Consider the following 19,151-nt stretch of genomic DNA (forward strand, 5'->3'; position numbering starts at 1 on the left):
TCATTCGATTTAGAACAACAATTAATTTTTGAATAATTACGTTTTTCAATTTTAATATTATTTGTTTTGTGCACATATTATAAGCAAAGTACTATTACAAGCTTTTTTAAGAAACCCATCAAATTTGCACTACAATATATAATTACAGAATTCATTCGAAATATAGCAGCAAGTAGATACTGAATAAATGCGTTTTCTTTCTTGGTAATTATTCATAATACCACATAATAACAAACCTCATTTGAAATCTCATTATAGAAACGAATGTGATATTTTACTCAGTTCCATGGCAACTGAACTACAAATAATGAATGTCTCACTAAAGTAAATTTGTAAGAACGCTGAAGGGATTCAGCTGTTCCAATGTTTTGCTCTTAAGGATTCAGGTATCTGAGTTTTGAGTATATTATATATAATTAGAAATATGAATCGATAATTTTTGTATTTTTTTTTTATTATTATGGGAGCGCATGATATTTTGGTCTGAGATTTTTGAAGCCTCAAAATACATGGGCAGAAAATTGACGATTTATCGCTTTTGAGGCATCAATTTTTCGCTTTTAGTGTTATTAGAAAATAATAAAGAAAGTTTACACATTTGGCGAATGTCCTTCATGTACCGATTCTCCTGTCTGGCCTATAAATGGCAGGGTTGAAAGAAGTTAGCGCCCAAACAAGAACAGAGAAGAAAATAGGAAAGATTAATATTATATATATTTTTTTAATTTTCAATTTTTCTGGCTGGAGAAAAGTTTTAGAGCTGGAACGCTTTCGAGATGAAGGAAAAAAACAACGATTTTTTAGAAGTTGACTATTGCGCAATACAATAGTCACGTGATCATTCGAAACCAGTTTAAACCAAATTTTCGCAAAAAAAAAAAAAAAAAAAAAAAAACAAATTTATATTGACGCAAGCATAATCTGATAGTCACGCGATTGTTTAAAACCGGTTTAAATTGGTTTCCCCTCCCTAAAAAAAAGAATTTAGAACTCGGTTTTGATATGGTCAAAAATCCTTTCTTTTCTAAATGTTAGTGATTGCGAAATATGAGTCATGTGAGAACACAATGTTTTTCTGTCGAAATGATACCGTGTGATTTTAAAAAAAATAATGTTCTAATGAAATCTGGGATAGCAGATTTAATTTTTTTTTAATTGAAAAAAAATGTTTCATTATATTTTTTCCCTTTAAATTTTCTTCCCGAATAACTTTGTCAAAGACATTAAATAATATCGTTGACTAGTGAAAAAAAAGCAAGAAAAGAAACTTTAGATAAAATAATAACAGGTGATAAAATTTAACTGGTGCTATAGAACGAAATGGAAATGCACTAGCGTTATTTGAATTATAGAGACAGTTAAATTTTGAATAATTGCATTTTCTACTTTTATGATTAATTTTAGTGCGCACAGAAAATTATAAACAGAACGATTTTGTGAATTTTTATCAAACAATCCGTCAAATTCGCAACAGGTTATGCATTTAGATATTCCATTTGATATATCGCAGCAATTATGTACTGAATAATTACGTTTTCTTTCTTGGTAATTATTCAGAATACCACTGGGTAACAAACCTCATTTGGAATACCATTTTAGAATTGAAAGCGAGATTTTGCACAGTTCCATGACAACCGACCACAAACAATGAATGTCTCACTAAAGTAAATATGTAAGAACACCGAAGGGATTCAGCTGTTTCCACTGTTTTCCTCTTGAGGATTCAGGTATTTGAGTTATGAATTCCACCATCATTCTTCAAAACTCGAATCGAGAATTTCTGCAATTGATTCCCCCTCCTTCTCCAAGTATTCTTCGCGAACAGCTTTGTTCGAGATGATAAATAGTAGCTTCAACTAGGGAAGAAAAGCAAAATGATGGAACTTAACAATAAAGAAAAAAAATCATCTCGTCTTCCCTGTTTTTGAAAAGACATCGAACATTATCCCTCAAATGTGAAAATGGATTTTCATTCTGTTCTTAAAGATGAAAAGAAAAAAAAAGCATTGAGAAGATGCCGAGAAAAAAAGAAAAGAAAGAAAACTGGTTTGGTAGAGGAGGAAGGGGAAGAAGACATCTGAATGGCCACTGTACCACATGAAGCTTTAACTGTACCATAAAACGGACAATACGGCTTGCAGTGGCGTTCAGCACTGTTCTCAGCAAGATGGATGGCGGAAAGAAAATAATGTTGCAATGCTGCTCCCGATTTTTTTTTCTTTTTTTAAATCGTTGTCACGAAACGCATTATGCGAATCCCGAATTTCAGTTGCGCTCCAGTTCGCGATTCTTTGTCCTCTAATAGAGCGTTTCCGAACAATTTAGGCTTCGATATATTTTGTCCTGCTTCACAACTGAGTGATGGAAATTTGTAGGTGCAGTTCTTCTGCTCAATTTCTTTTGAATTCATTGCACTGAGAGAGAAGATTGGGACGCTTGAATATAAATCATGGCGTATTTTGCTGCTGCAGCGTAGATCCATGGATTTAAGTTGGGAATATTAACCATTTTTTTTTTTTTTGTATTTTTGTGCGAGTTCTGTTAGAATGTCCTGTGGCAATATAATAAATTATTTTGCTTTTCTTGCTGAAACTAGGGAAAAAAGTTTTATGTTTAAAAAAAATAATAAATTTCAAAATGGCAATACATTTTACTTTTTGAATCCAATCTTTTCAATTTGGTGATTCTTCATAATACTTTGGACTCAAGGAATTTTTCAATTGTAGAGTTGTGACTCAAGAAGGGATCACATATTTCATTCAAGAGATGTGACGTTTGACTTTGCACAAGTAGAATCCCTTTTATACTTACAAAGAAAAAAAACTGTATTAACTATAACCGAATCCTTAAAAGTGAAGTTTCTATTAATCAGAAGTTTAAACATATTGATGAATATTCTAATATATATAAAGTATAAACTATAAAATATATTGCATATATTGTATTGATTTTTATTTTCACATTAGACTGCTTTTGTCATGCTGTCATTTTGTTGTTATTCCAGATTTATCCAGAAATCTGTCCATAAAGATAGAGCTAAACTTTCCTTTTCTTATTAAAAATTATTATATTCTCATATTTCTAATTAAAAAATTACTAATACTTTTCTTATTAAAAATAACATCATGTAAATAGTTTTAAATTAATTTAACGTCAAATCATCCAAAGATAAAAACACTTTACTATTATTACATGGCTTTGAAGAATAACTTAGTTAAAAGTGTCAAATTATATTATAGAATTGGAATTACTTTTTGTAATTTGAAGCAAAGTTAACTTTATAAACATGTTGACGAAATCCTATTAGTATTCACTTATTTTTATGTATATTTTATATGAATGTTTTGTCTTCAAGAAGCATTTTGAACAAAGAATTTCAGTTTATTAGTATACGTAATAAATTTTGTTATATATTATATTACTGAGTAAAATAACATCAGCTGCTTAGTAATTTCTTCTTGAAATATTGCATTATAAATTTTAAGTAAGATATAAACTTAATGAAATTAGTACTTTCTTTGATAAATATTCAAAATATAAATTTAATATCATACAAATATTTTTCTGCTATGAATATATCCTAATCATAACTAATATTCTATATAAAGATATAATATTCCCTTTTTAATTGCGTTTTGCATAACTTGTCCATTAAAGTCTTTCCTCTTCGCATTCACTTGATAACGTCGACAACTATTGCCACAAACTTGGTGTCTAGGTATAGTAAAATGACCATGCGCTAATCAGTGAGATCGGCTATAGCTTTACGTAGTGACAATGGAGTTAGCTTTCGTATTCCGCAAAAAATACAAGATACGAGGGTAAATGTCAATTACAAAATTATAGAGCGTCTTTTATTTAGTACGACAGGAACCTTTAGTGCAATAATGCGTGTAAGTGGTGTATTTTTTGGTCGCGATTTTCCACACCTGTGACCTAACAATTCGCAACAACAGAAAAAAATATCATCTTTTGAACAATAAACATCGATCTGATGACTTAGAGCATTTCCCACACAGAAAATAGAAAAGTAAATAAACAAATAAATGAAACTGCGATGAATAAGAATTTTAAATCATAATACATCTCGAGTGACTGAACCTTTTTCGTTAATAAGGGTTTATGTCTTTAAATAATAAAAAAACAAATGTCAAATTGAAACAAAAGTGGTGGAAATAGATTATCAAAAATGCGACAGTCAAAATAAGCCGTTAAATTCATAAGTATAAAAAGTATGAAATGCCTGTGATTGATCCAATTTTTATGTTTATCTATTTTTTAAAAATCATTACGTGAATTGAAAATAAAATCCAAGGCTTTATTTGAAAAAAAGTTTTAAAAAATGAGATAAATTATCATAAGTGAAATGCTAACTTATATCTAAATTCAAACAAATTTAACGAAGTGCTTAGTGCAAAACAAAGCACATAAAGTGCAATTTTTTTTTATCAGCACTTTAAAATCAAAACCCTTTTACTGAGAAATAAGGAAGATATTTGCGTAAAGGATTTTGGTAACAAACAAGGATTTACGCATTAGAAACTTCCCTTTTTTATGATTTAAGCACTCGATGAAAAAGCAGTAAAAACACTTTTTAGAAAGTGCTTTTTAATAAAGCCAAGGCTAGAAGGGCTTACGAAAGCAATAAGTGAAGTTATGTTGACTTAAGATTTACGAGATTTATTCAATAAAACGGCGAAAATGAAAGTTGCTCGAGGGATTTAGGATTTTCATTGTTGGCTCAATGCTTTCAAAACAAAGCAACTCAAGAATGAAAACTTAGTTCTCTTTTTATCGCATTTGATCCTTCCAATTCAGTTTTTATTAATTTATTTATAATGGTATTTATTTTTTCAATTTTTTTTGCCAAAATGTTTTACAGAATATTTTTCAAGAATATCTAGCGGCAGCCATACACAAATGCATTGTCGATATTGGAAAGTTACTATTTTTATGAATTTAAGTCCTTTATTTTATATATTTATATTCAGTTCCTGATATAACTGATATTATTTGGAAATGTAATGGGAAAAATATATATGTATATATATATATATATATATATATATATATATAAATTGTAAGTAAAATATGAGATAAGCATGCATATACCATCATGTTATGTAGAAAAATATCTCAGTTTTATTCCTTATAGAGATGTGCCATTTTGAATTATGAAATTTAAAAAATAGAATATTATTTTATAGAATATCTTACAAGCATATTTAGAGGCAGAAATACACAATTGCATTATCGGTATTGACATGTTATTATTTTAATGAATTTAAATCCTTTATTTTATATACTGATATCCATTTACAGTTATAACCGATATTGATTAGAAATGTAATGGCAAACAATTTTTATTAATAATTTTTGTAAGTAAAATGTAAAATATGCATTCATATATCATTATCTATGTTTAAAAATATTTCAGTTTTAGTTTTTCAAAAGATATGCCATTTTGAATTATGAAATGAAAAAAAAATATTATTAGAATATTATTTTATGGAATGTTTTATAAAATATTTTTACAAGCATATTAGCGACAGTCATACAGAATTGCGCTATCGGTATTGGCATGCTATTATTTTAATGAGTTTAAGCCCATTATTTTATATATCGAATTTCATTTCCGCTTATATTGATTGGAAGTGCAATGGCAAAAAAAAAAAATGTATATTTATAAAAACTCTTCGTAAATAAAATGTGAGATATGCATACATATACCATTATTCTATATTGAAAAAATATTCCAGTTTTATTGCTTATAGAGATGTGCCATTTTGAATTATGAAATGAAAAAAATATTATTAGAAATATTATTTTATAGAATATTTTACAAAATATTTTTACAAGCATATTTAACAGCAATTAAACACAATTGCATTGTCGGCGTCAGCATGTTATTATTTTTATCAATTTAAGTCCCTTATTTTATATATTGATATCCATTTCTGGTTATAACTGATACTAATTGGAGATGTAATGGCAAAAAATGTGTATTAATACATTTTTTTTATAAGTAAAATGTAAAATATGCATGCATATACCATTATGTTATGTCGGAAAAATATCCCAGTTTTAGTTTTAAAGACATGTGCCATTTTGAATTATGAAATGAAAAAAATTACTATTAGAATATTATTTTATAGACTATTTTAAAGAATATTTTTACAAGCATATTTAGTGAAAATCGCACACAATTGAGTTGTCGGTATTGGCATGCTATTATTTTTATTAATTTAAAGGCATTATTTAATATATCGATATTTATTTCTGGTTATAACTGATATTTCTTGGAAGTGTTTTGGCAAAAAAATATATATTAATAAATTTTTGTTAGTAAAATATAAGATATGCATGCAGATATCATAAGCTATGTTGAAAAATATTCCAGTGTTGTGATTAAATAGATGTGCTATTTCGAATTATGAAATGAAAAAATATATATATATTATAAGGAACTGATATTCCCGCCACTAAAATTTTTTCATGATTACATAATTTTCCTCTATTAATTTCGTAGATTTGAAAGGCATAAGTAAGCGGATATATTTCATTGGAAAAATATTCTACATTTAAAAAAAAAATACTGATTTTACTCTTTTGTTTATTATACACTTCTTAATATATTTCATACTTCATTATTACATCTTTTGTAGCATCTTATAACAAATTATGCCTACATTTATTTCAAGATGGCGTCGTTCGCTTTGAATCTTTTACTGTGTGTGCGTGCGTGCGTACGTGCAAGCATGTACTAAGTGATTTTAAATAGGATAAAATATAGACCTTAGAACGAGATACCAAATAATGATGCTTGATTATAAAAATGAAGCATTTACCATATATACATTCAATTAAACTTCCTATATGCTCAGAATTTCTAAGTCTGTATTCTCTGTCTTAAAACATCAGCATTATATATATATATATATATATATATATATATATATATATATATATATATATATATATATATATATATATATATATATATATATATAGTTATAAAAAATGCATCCGATAATTATCCCTTTAACAATATGAGTCCTTCCATTGATGAATAAAATTTTCCAGACTTCAAAGCATTACTTCCGCATATTTATTGACAAAAACTTCTTTTTTTTTTAAAAATGCATAACATGCATTTTTGTATGTTTTTTTTTTCGTTTAATTTGTTTATTTATCTAGTAAATTTACAACCATTTCTACTCCATCGAGCTTTATTTTTATTACATTTCAAGATTTTTTTGCTGCTTCCTAACATTGTCAAATTGTTTCAAAACGAATTTTACCTTCTCCGTTTAAATGACGACAATGGGCGAAATTGAATTTGCACCTTTGCACGCCGCCTAGAAACGAGCCAAAAATCTTAAATGGGGGATGTAGAGGAGGAAAAAAAATCGAAACTTTAAATAAAAGACTAAGCAAATATTTCCGCCCTAACTGCCTTTACTCCTGTGGTGTAAGGGTCATAAAATTATGTTACTCGACGTGTGTTGGAAAAAAATTCTTATGACTTTAAGTAAATTTTATGATGAGAAAGGGAAAAAAAAATACTGTCCTGCTGAAAAAACCTTAAAGAAAAATAGAATAATGAACACAAGAGGAGGGGAGGGGGGGGTTAAGATCATTTTCTTTTTTTTCTCTCTCTCTCTCTTCTTTCTTTTCTAGCCCTCGTTTTTTTTTTTTTTTTTTTTTTTTTCTGAATGACTAATGGTAACATTTTCATACTCATTTGTTCGAAATCAAAACAAGGCCGTTTCCGCTTCCCGACAAAGAATTGAATTTATTTTCTGCCCTGGAATTTCCTATTCGTTTCACTGTTCTTCAAATATAATCCAAAAACTAACCCACTTTTTTTTTCATTCAACCGCCTTCGAAAGCATGTAATCAGTATGCGAAGTTTCAATTTCTAATTTCATTTACGTCCCAGCTTAGAGAAGTACTGTTCAGTGTTATAGTACCACCGTTACTTTTCCTTTTTGTTTTTACCGGTTCCGATGTTATTTCTTGCTGGCTGTTGCAACTTTTACTCGAAGCGCGAAATGGGACTTTTTTTTTCTTTTTGTACTGCCAACGTAAGCTTTTTCTCTTTCTTTCGCCCGTCTTATCCTTTTCTTGTGTTTTAGAAGAAAAAAAAAATAATGTAAATAAATAAGCATAAGCCAATTTCTAGCTTGAAACTTGTCTGTTTTAGAGTTTTTTTTTAAATTCTTTTTTTGACACTGGTACTTACGTTATTGCTGTAAAAAAATGTTTGAAATAAAAAAAAAAAATTACTACAAATGTAGCTTTAAAAAATGGTGTGGAATAGCTTTCAAGTTCTGTTAATTAAGGAATTCTACCGAAACATGTGCTGACACAAATTTAATCGAATGTACGTGTTTTGAAGTTTCATTTCCTTAGTGAATTAAAACCTAGCCGCGACTTCGGCTGGTGATGGAACGCATAATTAAGAAAATATCTAGTGGTGATTTTTTTTTAACTTTGGGACTGTGGTTCCATTTTTTTAAATACATTTTTGAAATAAATCTATACAGAATCATTAAGTAAGTTGTGTATAAACTTTACTTGATGTTGAAATGTAAATATCGTTGCTGTGCCATTTTAATAGAAACAAAAATGAGTCTGATTTTTCATTCCGATTTATGCAGGTTCATTCTCAAAGTGCTGAAATATTTTAAGAAACCAGAAATTAGATAGGCACAAATCATAAGATGTTTATTTATTTCATTGCACACAAGCTTTGAATAAATTGGGGTTTCTCACACAAATTCATTGAATTCTCAAATCACATAAAGGAGTCATTAGACAAAATAATTAATAGCGAAATTAAATTCAACTCTTAGTTGTCATTTGGACTCGTAGGATTTGAAGGTTAATCTACTGAATTGGACGCTGATGACTAAGAAATAATCTTAAACTAGCAGGATCATGGCCCTCATCAAACCAAGATTTATAGATAGCTTAACTAGAAAAAAAAAGTTGTTTCCTATGTTTTTGCAATTATGTCATCTCACCTGAAATAGATAGTAACTGTATTGATCCATTCCATAACTGCATATCTGGTTTTATAACTGTGTAGCGGTTACATAACTCTACTACCTTCTCTTTTGTTACAAAAGATGGCGTCACCTTATTAGCATTAAGATGTATTTCCCATAATCCTTCTTAGGTGTCATTCTTAGATTTTGTTCTAAGCGAGTGCCGTGTATTTTCGTGTTTTGTATTTCCTTGTGAAATGTGGAACTAAGAAAATAATTAAATAACTGTTCCTGAAACTTGTCTATTATTTTCATCTCCTCTACTATTTCATCTCAGAATGAAGTTATAAAGGTCTCGTCTCTCTACAACCGAAATTTATGCTGTCGAAAATAATTTTAGATGTAAACAGTAAGCCCTTTTACAGTAAAGTATCATTCAATATATTCACCCTTCTGCAAGTCTAACAACACGGTATGTAACAAATCGAAATAACGGCTTCCTTTTTTCACTGCATTAGTCTGGGATACATCTCTTACATCAAGGTCATGCTAGAGTGCGTAACATGTTAACAATATTATACGGAGATTAAATGTATCTATTTCTCTTTTTTTTATTTTATAGCTTAAAATTCATTTAAAGGCAAAGTTAAATACCATGTTTGTTGTTATAGATATCCGATCGAATCAAATTTCAAACGATTATTTCTGAATCGGGATTGTTATACCCACATCGCTTAGTTTTAAACATTTATGTTTAAATTGAATTAATGTGAAAGATTTTCTATATATTAACTTATTCATCGCATTATAATTATTAATTAGAATTTCAAGGTATGAACGTTTGAAATAATTATGAAGTATTGGAATTTTGTCGCCTATTTTGTGCAATCATTTTCAAATTTCGTCGGCATAAATATTCTGTTATATATTTTTGCTTGCAAAATATATATTTTTTTAGAATATCAAAAGTGCCTGGGATCAATTCTATAGAGCATTAGCATATGACAACAAACGATTATCGTACTGAAATTTCTCTTTTGTCCACTATCTTGATAAAATAGAATTATATATGACACATTGTAATAATATCAAAAGTTGCTTTAGTTAAGTTTTTATAAGGTGTATGGAAATTTGTAAATACATAAATTAAATTTTCATGCGATAGTGAGATCTTAAGTAAATGACGTCGCAAGGCACACTGTATGGTCAGATTCTGTCATTAATTGGAGAAAGCATTACTCTGAGACGTCATTTCACGGTGATTTACAGAACTTACTGAGGAATGCTTTGTGCCTTTATATACTAGATCATGCAAAATAAAAATTCAATAATTTTTAATAAATTTACTCTGATTAAATAACTTTTTTTTTACATAGGATCGTCTAATTATAATCGCAAAATAGGGATGTTGCGGCATTAGATATACAGTGATAGAACGGAAAGAAAGGGATATCAAGCGATGGCGGATATTTACAGAAGAACAACATATAGGAAACCTTAAAATATCAATAATTTCTACCGTCGAATTTAGATTTTATACTAGCAATATCACCCTACAGGTTGATGCGCGTATGTTATTGCACACAGAGTTCACTCTTTATGTGTGGTTTTCCAAATGCTTATAAATTCCACTCAAGTACTTTTGCCACCCCTTTCCTTGAAACTGTAGTTTCATCTTCGAAATAAAAGTTCAGACTTGAAACAGAATTTTCACTACAGCTTATTCGTTCACTGCAGCAGTGGATTTTCAATAGCATTAAGATGTTTTTAATTCTCCGCTTTCTTCTATTATTATTGCTTGGATTTTCGTTCATGATTTCCTGATAAATTATTGAACAACTGTCTTAATCATATCACACATGCATTATTTAGTTTAAATTATATATGTGCATTAATTTCAAATTCGATGGATTTTCTTTTTAAATATTTCTCGTTCGTCCTGCAGCTTGAATAACTCAATATCACACAACACGTCTGAAGTTTTAATGTGGCATCAAAGAGTTATATAAGGTTTAGCTGTATAGATTTGATAATAATATCTTTCCTCAAGTTTTTTTTTTAATTATTATTATTGTCTTTTCAGAATCAGCGGCGAGTTCAGGGTATACGGTATCTGATGCTGGGACGAGTATCACCTTGGCTACGAGATAAGCTGCTAAGGGTCTCCTTGCTTATGACGGCCGCTGTTGGAGCTCTTTACTTTAGGTGTAAGATAATGGGACCTAAAATATTACCAACTTTCAGCAGGTAACTTTCCCAAATATTTAAATAACAATAAGTGGCATTTACCACAAGTGGATAGCATGCATGTTTATCAATTATACTGATCAGCATCCATGGATAACCTTACCTTTTATTTCCCCCCAGGTTTGACAATCCAGCTGCAGCATCTGCAACCCCTACACGGCAGCTGACATACAACTATTTGTTGTCCGTAAACGCTTGGTTGCTGCTCTTTCCTTGCAACCTGTGCTGTGATTGGACCATGTCCTCCATACCTCTAATCACAAGCTTCTGGGACGCCAGGAATTTGGCGACCGTTGCGTTTTACGTTTTTATTTTCTGCGCAGCCCGCGCCATCTTCAGGTTAGAAGAAGATGCGAGAATGTCCCTTATTCTGGTGAGTTGGCACAAAAGATGTTTTTTTTTTTCACTTTGTTTTGTAATCTGTACTGTTTGAGAGAATCGGAAGTTAAGATGAATAACGAAACGATTGTTGAATATCTTGATTGTTGAAGTAATATAAATGCGAGAGAACTATAAATAATGATAAATTCACAGCAAATTATTTCCGAATCATGATGGTTCTTATTAAAAGATATTCATTTCTTATTGATTGTAGTCAATGAATGACATGTCAAATGTCAGACATTGTTAGAAAACTTAGTTAAATATGTAATACCGTTCTTAGAAGTGACTGATATAATCTAAGAAAATTATTTTAAATAAAATTAATCGATATTCAGTATAAAAGAAATTCTTTTCTATATAAGCTGTAGCATATACCAAATGAAATGATCTTTAGTATTATATAAATAATTTAATGTAGGCTGCTTATAATGTATTTACATAAAGCGTTTATTTTTGCGAGACAAATTCTTTTAAACTCTCATCCCAAATATATATATATAATATGCAGAGAGAACGACGTCTCTTTTTTTTACTTCTGACGTGAAAGCCATTACTCAAGCTAAAATATTTCCAGAAAAAAATGGTGAAATTCTCCAGAGCTATAGCATATTCATAATATCTTTTATAAATGGAAGTCTCGGTTTTTTGCAACGTGTATTGTGTATATATTGGAGACTTTTCTGCAATATATGTTCATTATTTGTAAAAATGCATATATTTAAAAAAGGCACAACAATAAATATTGCATCATTTATGGATTTTATAGCTTTAAAACTTCCTTTTTGCTATTTGACATGAAAAAAGATGAAATTTTCTAACTATCGCAGTTGTATTAGTTCAAGAATCTTGAGTATTACAGTTATTGAAAAAAGAAACTGAAAATGATAATTAATAAAACTAGAATTATAAATCTCTTCCAGTTATGAACGTAAAAACATAAGCGGGCATTTAGATATTTGTATAAATTGCTTCTAATCTCATAAAGGTTAGAGATTGCAAACGATAACTCAAAGTAATAATAAATTATATTTAAATTTAAGATAATTTATTAAATAGAATTTAGTTCTAACATACTCGGATAATAATTCACTGACTGTAATGGAAGGGACAGAGAATTTTCAGAGGGGGGAAACCCTTTCTTTCCATAATTGGCTCATCGCTGATAACGAGAACTCACCCCCTTCATTAAATTATAATTCCCGTGACTATAGAAGATACTTTAGATTAATAAAATGTTTTAAATTTTTAAATATCCAAATATATCTAAATCAAATTTAATTGAAAAATAAATACACGAAAGAAGAAATTAGCAAGATGAAAGCTATGCTGTAATCTTGATGTAATTCATTTCTGAGTTATCCATTAGTTGAGGGTGGGAGAACTGAAAGAGGGGACGATCCCTGTTGCATAATATAATATTCATGAAACGCAATAATTATATGGTGTTGTATGAGTGATTTATTTTCCTTCATTTTCAAATAATTGCGGGTAAATGTTTCTTTTTAATAATGTAGCGAGTAAAATCATTACATTCTGTATATTAATATGAATATAATCGCACTAGAATTATTAGATGTACAAAGATTTTGAATGCTTGTTAATATGAAAAATATTTGCTTTGACACTTTCTAAGAATGTAGATGTCGTAAAATAGATATTTATATTACAGAGATAGATCTTTCGATATCAAATATCATGCATCTTATTATCTTTGTATATAACAAAATGGTCCGATTGGTTACCGGTGTCATTTAAAGCTGATAAGAATATTTTAAACTTAAATTTTTTTTTAAATTGTTATAATTTTACTTCCACCTTGTTTTAGAATTTATTTTACTGTGATGTAATAAATATAAATCGGATTTGATTATTTGATTTTGCGCTCGAAATAACTTTTAGTCCAACTATATATTTAGCCATTTCTGTATAAATAGGGATTATAAGCTCCAATTTATTCCGTACCATGCAGTTGCCAGTGCACTTCTTAGAAACTTCTAAATTCTTACATCCCTTTTCCCCCTCCCCCTCTTCTGCAAATTCTTCATCTGTAAAAAAAGATCTGTGGAATGCTTGGGTTGTGGAAGCATCGGAATGTGATGTTTTGGCAAACAAAACATTTAGAAAATGTTTTGGAAGTTCAGAAACTTTTTGAAAGTAGTAGTTGTAGTTATATATTAATGCAACCATTAGTTTTAATAAGAAATAAAGCATGCAAATAAGTTTGTAGTTATTATATGAAACAATTTTCTATTGTGTCTAAGTCAAGAATTAATGCAAATAAGTTCGTAGTTACTAAATGAAAATATTTTCTTTATATCTCAGTCAGGAAATAACTTCTAGGGAAACTGTCATAATGTATGCATCTATATCGAGCTTATTATCTGTAACTATATTTTTTATTAGAAATAAATTATTCACTCTAGTATAATAAAGATACTATTTAATCCTATGCCATATTATGCAAATTGCATGCATTTTTTACGGCAAATACGATCTTGTATCTGGCAAGGCTTATTCCGTAAACTACAAGAGTTTTATAAACTGTAGCAAGCAAATTATAGTTTGCATTGATCCAACAATATTAAATATGAAACATTAGTTTCTCCTGAGATTTTTTGCAAGTCTTCTTAATATACTTCGGCAAATGATCCTTTCGATAACAGGCTAAATTTCATTTTATTTTATTAAAAGATAAACTATTTGGTTTGTATTGGCAACTGTATCTTGGTGAGTAATAAGCATATTCATCTCATATAAGTTTGATGCTATAATACAAAAAAAAAAAATATTATAAGGTGAAGAAATGAAATGGTTAGTGCAGCTATATAACATTGGCTCTGTAAGGAAAGCGAAACTTTTTTATGTAGTATCACAGCATTTATATTTGTCCTTCCTCAAAAGAAAACCACTTACAACACTTGTAATTCCTAAATTTAAAGATTTTAACCCGAATCCAATTCAAAATAATTTAAAATATTTCTAAGATACTAGCTCTTCAATATTATGGTATATTTTACCACTTCTAGTTACGGATCAAAGTACTAAATTTCAGTCATTTTCAAGAATAACAAGAGATATAAAGAAGCTGAATGGAAAAAATAAACACTATCCATTCCGAAGGCGACTTCAATTCCAGTACACCTAATCAAACAATTGAATTTTCATGGCAACCAAAACTCTTCTCTGCAACCGAACCCTCTAATACCCGTCTATCACTGTCGCTCTCCCGGCCTGCTTCCAATAGACTAAGGTAAAGCAATCTCCAGTGGAAGTAAGACTTGTCTCCTTTAATTTACGATAACCTACGACTTCTCCATCTGGGCAGACGTCGCTGGAATTGGGGATAGAAAGCCTTCATCGATTTTGGATTGAGTTTCATGTCCAGGCCTGCCTCTGCTGACTAATTCATGGTGGAGGCAACGTTTATATCATATCTCTCTTGTTGACAGCGTTTGAATCTTTTAGATTCCGTGTCGGGATTCATCAGTTCCCGCGGTATTCTTGATAAATGAAAGAGCAGTCTCGGTTCATGAAAAAGCAAAATTGCCTCTAGGATTATTATGGTCTGTGGGTATTGGTACTCTGGCATTTTGTATTAATTGATGGAGTGAATGTTGTCGATATGTTGTTAGCTTGTGTGCTTAGTTAAAAAAATAGCATGAAACATGTTGGTCATAGAAATGAAAGGTTAATCTTATTTGGTGAACAGCATTGCAGGGTTGTCTCTATTATTATTATTATAGATGAGCATAATCTTATTTGTAGATTAGCTCTTTCATATTTATTGAAGGAATAGATTTAATGATGTGATTGTTATATGCCAGATCAATGAAGATGATTAAATATTCGATACATTTGAAGTTTTCCGCTGCATTTTTTTTATTGGAAGATAATCTTTGGAGTTGTTTATAAGTTCATCAAACTTTAATAATTTTATTTCTAAAAAATTACTACAGTATGATGAATATAATTCTGGCGATAATGCAATTGATAGATTTAGATAACGTTTAAACGATGATGGAATATTATCCGTTAATCATAGACTAAACACAAACTGGATAAAGGATACTTATACTGTCAATCATATTGGATAACATATATTTAACATTTGAAATGAGCTCAATAAAATAATATTCTTTAAGGTTTGTGGTTGGATAATTGTGCTGGTTCTTTTTCTCCCAATTAGAAATTGTAATTGGTTTCTTGGATACTTAAAACAGTTTTTATTTATTTATTTACTTTTTATTATAAGACACAAAAATTCGTTTGAGCATGTATTATTGGTGTAAATACTTGGCTTTATTTTTTGGGTATTGGTAGATGTTGCTTAATAGATGATGGAATATTGTTCGTTATTTATACTGAAACTCTAAATAAATGGAATATTCGAAGTGAGTTCAGTAGAATTGTATTCTTTAATGTCTATGACTGGATTATTGTGCTGATTCTTTTTCTCCATATTAGAATGTGTATAATGGGTTGCTTGACTTCTTAAGGCCGCTTTTATTTATTTTTAATTATTAAACACAAAGATTCGCTTTAGCATGGATTATCGATGTAAATACTTGGGTGTACATTGTACAATTAAACATAATTCAATATTTAAAAGAAATTATTTGTCATTATATTAGTTTTATTTTCAGTTTGGTTTCAGTTTTCTGATCTAATCAAAATCCATTGTGTCTTTTTTTTTTCTATATATTTATTTGCTACTTAACTTTTTTTATTAATATCGATAGGTTTTGCATTTAAATCATTTAGAAGAATTATTTGTTAATTACTACCATTTGATAAATTAATATTCTCATGAAATATAGAAAAAGAAGCTCTTAGAAAGATTCGAACATACATTATAAACCGAAAAAAACATGTATATCTATTCTTAAACCACAAGAATTCCTCTAAAACACTAAACGTTGACCATATGAAATGTGAACTTATATTTTTGTACTTAATTTTTAGGTCAATTGTAGGGTTTTAAATTATAAAAAGTAATTAGTTATTAAAATATTTAATTAAAACAGAAAAATGCAAAAAAAAAAAAAAACTTTAAATAAAAATCATCGCTTATTATCGGAGGAATCAAGCATAAAGCTATTTATTTTTATAAAAATGTCGTTGTATATAGCATATTTAGAATTATTTTATTATAACGAAATGTGGCATTTCATCTTGTTCAATGTAACGTCAAGACAAATTGTTGCTGCTTTCAAACAGAATTAAAATACACAAAAGTAAAAATTCCGAAGTAAAAGAGCTTATTTCGTTATTTATTTTATTTGGTTATTTTTAGGAACTGTATTGTCGTTAAACTGAATACAGACAAAAGACATACTTTTAAACTAAAATTTCGAATTCTTTCAAATGTTCATTTTCCAATTTTAATTAACATTTTTTGTTGGATTTCATTGTGAAATGTTTTTATTTTCAGCTAAGAGCTTTTCTTTCATTTCAAAATAAATGTTTCAAAATTCCCACTTATCAAATTCCGAAATAAGAGTAGTCATTTTCTATCCAACTGAAATTTGAAGTTGGAAAGAAAAGCATAATTAATTCCAGGAACAAAAGGCGAATGTTCTCTGAATTTAAAGAAATAAAATAACGCTACACAGAATAGAAGTGGTTTAACTTTATCAGACGCAGTAAGTTCTGAAATTACGTCAATTAAAGTGAATGGTTTCTTGTGCGTTTGCGCACAAACATTTCAGAGCTTATTTTATTTATGGCAAACTTTAGGAGAAGTCATTTCTTCCAAAATGGCCATAGAGTCCTTTGCCATTAAGCGAGAGAAAAATTAGACAGTGTTTGAAACTTTTCATTTTTAGAAGAAAACTTCAATCTTGAGCCATTTAAGAATAGAATGAGAAATGTTTATACCCTGCATGTCATAATGGCTTTCAATTTAATCAAGCATATTACATTTGAAATAAATAATATAGATTGGAGTAGTAAATAATAGAAATTCAGTAAATTACATTTTATATGGACGCAATGATTTGATATTCTTTTATTGTTTCATTCAGTTTCTGGTGTTCTACTTATATTATAAAAGATCGATTGATACGGAAATTCTAGATATATTTTTTTCCGAAGCATTCTATAAATCAACTTAATATTAAATTCTTTGCTTATTCCACCTCATTTATGGCTTTATCATAATTGTTGAAAATGTATTTTGACTATAACATTTGCATCTAGTACAAGTTTTGTTCTTATCAATCTTCTGTAGTAGTATGTAGTATGGTACATATGGTATGTACCATACTACATACCATATGTACCACACTCATAATACATACTATACTCCATACTACATAATTTCTACATAAATTATGTAGTATGGAGTATGGTATGTAGTATGAAGTATGGTACGTATGTATATGTTATGTAGTATGGTACATATGTATATGTTATGTATGTTATATATGGTATGCTATGTTATTTAACCATCAAAAAATTAGAACTCGAGATTTGTCGAATCGCCACGTTTTAGACCACCCTGTGTTAAAAAAAACACATTTTTGGGAAATGTTATCCGCCTACCTCTGATAAAGATAATTATAAAACGCTTTGAACTAGATAGATGAAATTTGGTATACAATTTTTACATCAAATTCGTACATTTCTATTAAATTTTGTGCAAAATTCATTTAGTGGAAGTCTGTCTGTCCAACTGTTCAAATATAAGTTAACAAGATAGCTAGGTAGGAAAACGTTGGAACACAGATTTTACAACTTTATTGTATACATTTTTGAAATTTGGAACAAAATCCAGCAAGGTATTGACCTCTCGATCTGTACTTTCAGAAATACTTAAAAGCAATAAATCAAAATCTGAATAACTTAAATGTATCAAATTTGGCATGAGATTTTGTTACTACAAGTGTAGTTTTTTTTTTTTTTTTTTTTTTTTTTTTGTCACATTTCTATTTAAATTGATTGAGGAAAATGCGCCTAAGTGGCAACTTCGATTTTCAGATAATATTTACCGCATGTCAGAGATATATCGCCAAAACAATCAACAAGGAAAAGGCGATATATTCAGTAAAAATGCTAAATTCACGCATACCATAGTTACGAAATAAATATAAATATTTTTACGAAATTTCCGGGTTCGTTTGGATAGTGGAAGTTATATGGTGTGGAGAACGCTCAATCAGCAGGCGGAAGTAGAAAATAAAACAACGACGTTTATTTACAAGAAGACACACAGGACAGCACAAGGACGACAACTATATACAGCACAGAGACGACAATTATCTTCAGCACACAACAAGACTCTACTGCAGACAATAGCGCACAGCTTAGTTCAGCACTAACTTGACTCCGTCGCTGCGCTGCTAATCTCTGGAAGACTCGTTCTTCACCGTCGATTCCAACTATTACTCCGGCAGCTGCAGACTGCCTCCTTTTATAGGTTTCAGGAGGCGGGTCTAGAAGCCTCTCAACCAATCAGGAACGTTCGAGGCATATCTCGGTTCCTAATGGAAGGATCGGGAAAATTCTCGATGTTTCGGGTATAATCTA

General features: G+C 29.4%; 1 protein-coding gene across 1 annotated transcript in view; it reads left to right on the plus strand.

The window, feature by feature from the left end:
- Positions 1-19,151, plus strand: part of LOC129963973 (protein O-mannosyl-transferase Tmtc3-like) — a 334,865-nt gene that overhangs the window by 234,962 nt on the left and 80,752 nt on the right. Inside the window, exons 8-9 of the mRNA XM_056078611.1 lie at positions 11,077-11,240; positions 11,361-11,613. Coding sequence (XP_055934586.1) covers positions 11,077-11,240; positions 11,361-11,613 — 417 coding nt within the window. The remainder of the gene's footprint in view (positions 1-11,076; positions 11,241-11,360; positions 11,614-19,151) is intronic.

Source organism: Argiope bruennichi, chromosome 3, assembly GCF_947563725.1.
Source record: "Argiope bruennichi chromosome 3, qqArgBrue1.1, whole genome shotgun sequence".
Lineage (NCBI taxonomy): Eukaryota > Metazoa > Arthropoda > Arachnida > Araneae > Araneidae > Argiope > Argiope bruennichi.